The 5,482-nt window shown below is 45.2% G+C and overlaps 1 protein-coding gene across 1 annotated transcript in view; it reads right to left on the bottom strand.

Annotated features, from left to right (window-relative positions):
• Nucleotides 1-263: 263 nt before the first annotated feature.
• Nucleotides 264-5,482, bottom strand: part of LOC119597963 (aminopeptidase N-like) — a 17,520-nt gene continuing 12,301 nt past the window's right edge. The window contains 6 exon segments of the mRNA XM_037947629.1: nucleotides 264-470; nucleotides 695-882; nucleotides 4,300-4,442; nucleotides 4,579-4,915; nucleotides 5,009-5,192; nucleotides 5,339-5,420. Coding sequence (XP_037803557.1) covers nucleotides 296-470; nucleotides 695-882; nucleotides 4,300-4,442; nucleotides 4,579-4,915; nucleotides 5,009-5,192; nucleotides 5,339-5,420 — 1,109 coding nt within the window. The 3' untranslated portion in view covers nucleotides 264-295.

Genomic DNA, 5,482 nt, shown 5'->3' with positions numbered 1-5,482 from the left:
AGCAGAGCAGACAACAGTAGCAGCACCACAAGGGCTGCCCAGTCCTTAGCCGACTGGGGAGCCTACCGGCTCCCCCGTTGATCTCTGACTTCACTACCAACACCCAGCCATACCTGTGGGCACTCACACCCACAACAGATTCTCCCCAAAGAGATAAAGACACCAGTAACCTCAAATAGAAGATGGGCAACCATCCATCTTCTATACCATCATCTAATGTCTGCTAAAACGATACAAAATAATGATAATGCTTATCTATTATCTTTTACTATAAACTGTTCCACTCGAGCCAAACTTACCTCGACAAAATGGTGACATTTCTACTGCATCCTAGAGAGGCGAGGAAGCTTATTTTCTCCTGCGAAGCGTTGGAATTCAGGTACTCGTTCCAGACGAAGTTCCATTCCTTTTCGCCGCCTGCCTTTACGCCCGTGCACATCAGCTCTGACCGAAGGTTTGGAGAGATGATACTGCGGGAAAAATGTTATGTAGCGGCTGCTGAAGAAAGAGGAAAAATGTTGCAACGAAGTAAATACAGGAGAAAAGTCAAACGCAGTTCTGAACAGTACTGCTTAGAAATGAAAGATAACAGAAGGGATTATGCTGTGAATGCGATTACAGTGACGATGGCCCTAGCACTGTGATCATAACGAAGGTCGTATCAAGAAAGCAGTAAAGGAGAATCGAATTTTACGTTCTGTTCTCGGGGTGCCTCATCCACTGGCGAAAAAGACGCAGCGCCTCATTCCGACAGTCTGGATGACCCAGACGGCACGCCAGCCCAGCGATAGTTTTGTACACACCCTCCGAGCGGCGATCGCGCGATGAGCCGCCAAGGCAATTCGATACGAGGGCAGGCAATATCAAGTCCAGAATATAACGCTGGAATCATTACGACAATTCTTATATATACATACACACACACACATATGTGTGGATGTGTGTGTTTATATATACGTATATATATATATATATATATATATATATATATGTATATATGTATATATATATATGTATGTATATATATATATATATATATATATATATATATATATATATATATATATATACATACATACATATATACATATACATATACACAATTAAATTATTCAATACTTATACATGTACAGTATTATATATATTCAACACCTATACATGTACAGTATACATATATATTCAACACCTATACATGTACAGTATACATATATATTCAACACCTATACATGTGCGTATGTATAGTGAATGGTAAAACACTCCGTGTTGATACCCACCATGCAAAAAACTCGATTTATTGAAAATGAGACTACAGTTTCGAAATCCACCTGGATTCCATCTTCAAGTCTGAAGAGGAAAGGATAAGGAGAAGTCCGATATGCGAAGCTTAACCTCACCCGGGCTATGCCCATGAGGGGAGCCCGGCCTGTGTCGACTAAAGCCGACTCGCTCACGTGTGTCAGCTGGTGCTGACTCGGCTGAACCTAGTCCTTACCTGCCTTGGTGCCCAGCCACAGCAGTAACCTCCAGGCGACAATTGCAACTTTTCGCGCCTGGGAGGGGCGCGAACCGCCGACCCCTCGGATGAGAGGCTGACAGCCCGGAGGCTGAAGAGGAAAGGGAGAGGAAGGGGTATAAAAGAGAGAGGAGAGGCAACGCGGTCCCCCCTTCCCCCCCCTTTAGTTTATCAGACGCGGTAGCATGGGGGAGGTGAGGACCAGTCTGCAGGCATGGACATCAGCAGAAGGAAAGACAATTCGCGCCGCTGACCAGTCCATCGGATGGCCTGTGTCCCACTGATGGCAAAAGAGGGCGTTGTTGTTGTGTCTCCTGGATACTGCGTACTTATGTTGAGACAGACGCTTAGTGAGACTGGCGCCTGTCTCGCCAAAGTAATGTTTATCACAGGAGACACAGGGAACAGCATAGGTGCCCACCTTCGAGGTACAGGGAGAACTAGTATGGGCCAGTTTGCGACGGAGAGTGTTCACCTGGCGAAAGATCAGCCTGCAGTTGAGAGGGTGAAGAGGACGATGGAGAGAGTAGATCTCTTCAGGCTGAGGACGGGCAGGTGATGAGTCTCTTTAGGAGAAGAGTTGTGGTAGAAGGTACACCGTATCCTGGATAACGGACGTCGAGAACATGACGAAGGTAACCCAGTTTGGAGAAGGAGTGATGCAGAAGTTGATCTCTCCATCCAGGTACTGGGGGGTCACAGATGCGGAGGGCGCGGAGGAACAGCGAGGTGGCAAAAACCTCTCTTTACATGGAGAGGATGATATGAGAAGTATATGCACATACTGCTATGCATACACGTCTTGTATATGGAGAAGGAGAAGTGGTCAGCAGAGCGATGAACAAGGATGTCCAAGAAAGAGAGCTTGTTGTAACCTCCCATTCCACCTAGAAACGGACGGAAGGAGAGAGAGAGTTCAGCTGCATCAGGAAATCCGAGAACAAGGCAGGGTCATTAGGCCAGAGAGCAAAGACGTCGTCGATATACCTCAACCAGACCAACAGACGAAGGGAGATGGAAGGGAGAAGCCCAGACTCGAAGAATTCCATGAACAGGTTTGCCAAGACTGGTGAGAGGTGAAAGCCCATGGCAACACCGAACGTCTGAGAGTGGAAGCGACCCTCAAAGAAAAAGGAATTAGACTCTACACACAGACGTCTGTCCTCACCTGCCCCATAGACACCCACTCATATGTATATTGTATGCTATATACATATGTGTATATGCATATATATATATATATATATATATATATATATATATATATATATATATATATATATATATACACACACACATACACACACACACACACACACACACACACACACACACACACACACACCAAATCTATATACACATAAATGTGTGTGTGTGTTTGTAAGAGACCATGAGATTAGCCCTACAAGAATATGATGAAAGGTGAGCTAAGAGTGAAAGAAAAAAAAAATTAAGGATGTCTCCCTCTGTCTCTTTTGCACTGATTCAATCTCTCTCTCCTTATATATATATATATATATATATATATATATATATATATATATATATATATATATATATATATATATATATATATATTTATTTACTTATTTATTTATATATATATATATATACACACATGCACACACACACACACACGATGTATATTATACACAAATACGTGTGCAGTTGAAAAGGGCCTTTATGGTTGCGAGGCCAAGAGTGTCATAGCTGCTGTATTCGGGTCCAAGATTGATTTTGGATGCTTTCTATTGGACTTTTTTTCTGGCTTATTTAGCTGGGTGTTATTGAGGCTGGATGATCAACAGAGTGGTACGTACGCAAGTCTGGGTAGTATGAACCTATTGAAGGTCGTGGATAATTCCGATTTTGGAAGACCAGGTGACTTCAATCGGCGGAGCATGTAGATTTTGTATGAGGCCGATTCGACTATGGCGGCGATGTGGCGGTCCCATGAGAGCTTGTTGTCGATGATGACCCGAGCAGCCTGGTGGTGGTTACCACGTCAAGCAAGTGGTCGCCCAGGGTGAGTGAGGAGTGATGGCGAGGTCGAAGTGCGAGGCAACGGTCTTCTGCTCGTTAACAGTGATATGGCGGTGGTCCAGGCGAGGAGGTTACTGAGAGTGGTTTGGTGGTCAGCGAGAGTGTTGGCGACGGCTCCTTTGGGGAGTGTTATGCAAGGCGTCGTTGATGAGGACCAAGAAACAGAGGAGCCTGATCTTGGTCCCGTAAGAAAGTGGCAAGAAGGAGTAGGTGTCGCCCTGTGAGCGCACGGCCCGGCGGCGCCCAGAGAGGAAATCCCTCGGAGCCACATCGCTGCGGCCTTGCTGACGATGTTGTGGTTTACTAGGTGTATGTGTGTTTGAGAGAGAGAGAGTGTGTGTGCGTGTGCATGTGTATGTGCATGTATGTATGTATGTATGCATATGCGTGTGTGTGTCCTCACCTGTCACCGTGTTGCCTTTCCTCTCTCTTTTATACCCCCTCCTCTCTCTTTCCTCTTCAGACCTGAAGATGGAATCCAGGTGGATTTCGAAACTGTAGTCTCATTCTCAAATTCAGTTTTTGCTTTGTGGATTTTTCTGCCATATGTGTGTATGTGTATGTGTGTGTTTGAGACAGAGAGAGAGAGAGAGAGAGAGAGAGAGAGAGAGAGAGAGAGAGAGAGAGAGAGAGAGAGAGAGAGAGAGAGAGAGAGAGAGAGAGAGCGAGAGAGAGAGAGAGAGAGAGAGAGAGAGTGAGAGTGTGATGTACAACGATTAAGAGACGAGCCTTGTCTACTTCACCTTAAGAGCAGGAAAAGCATGTGTCCGCTTGAACATGAGCATCACATAGTTGAGGTTCGACACACCAGACATCCACGGCAGGTGTTCCCTTTCCTTTCCCAGGTAAGTGAAGACATCCAAGGCTGTAGTGTAGCTTAACTGACCTTTGAGAATTGCATCGTACTTTGAAGTGTTAACATGATATTGATATGCAGATGGCCTGCGCAATAGAAACTAGAAAAGCCTTCATGCCATTATTCAAACATAAAAAGAAAAAACATCAAGAAAACAGACACTGACCGGCTCTAGCAAGATTCATGGCATCGTCAATGATCTGCGCTCGGTTGACGACGTGGATAACTTCGTGGTCGTCCTTCAGCTGTTGGACGAGGAGGTTCCAGTTGTGGTCGTCGTAGTTGACTCTGTAGTAGCCCGTCTGCTGCAGGTTGAAGATGACCCATTGGTCCTTCGGAGGCAGTGACGTGAGTGCAATTCTCTGATCGGAGTCCTTCATCCAGCCAACAGCTTCTGTCTGGTCGAAGTTGGCCTCGCCCTGCGACGTGTAGCTGAGAGGAACCCACCATCGTAAGTCTTGGGTCCGACACGACTTTTCCTCCTTCACCAACAAAAAATGTTCCTGTGGAGATACACACCTGTAGAATGTAACATAGAGAATTTGACAGTTATGTGAATCTCGAATAAAAATTATTTTTTCAAAACATCCCCCTACCTGAGAGACGTCGGCGGAGGTACCATCCGAACTCCTCGTTACCTTGATGACGGGGAAGCCCTTCTGCAGCGTCCACGTGTCCATGATCGTCTTCACAGTTAAGTTCTCGGGAAGCTTTCGGTCACGGTGAGCAGCGGCTGTCAGGTGTTCCCAAAGGTCGTCCTGCTCTGCATTGCTGTATGCGCTAACGTAATAAAAATGTTTTGATGTCTGTGGCCGTAAGGCATATCGCGAAAAGACGACAAAGCTTACTCAATACATGGTCAGTATCACGTGCAGCATTAACAATGGTCATCATATATACAGTACACTTGGTTTAAGGCCACTTACAAGGCGTTGAGGTAACTGCTGAGTCCCCTCCGGAAGGTGTATTCGCCCAAAAAATATATCATCATACGGATAATAGAAGCCCCTAGTGGGAGAATATATATATATATGTCTATATATATGTATATATATATATATACATATATA

The sequence above is a fragment of the Penaeus monodon genome, chromosome 40, assembly GCF_015228065.2.
Source record: "Penaeus monodon isolate SGIC_2016 chromosome 40, NSTDA_Pmon_1, whole genome shotgun sequence".
Classification (NCBI taxonomy): Eukaryota; Metazoa; Arthropoda; class Malacostraca; order Decapoda; family Penaeidae; genus Penaeus; species Penaeus monodon.
Note: the sequence above shows the minus strand (reverse complement) of the source record. Positions and strands in the feature narration are given on the sequence as shown.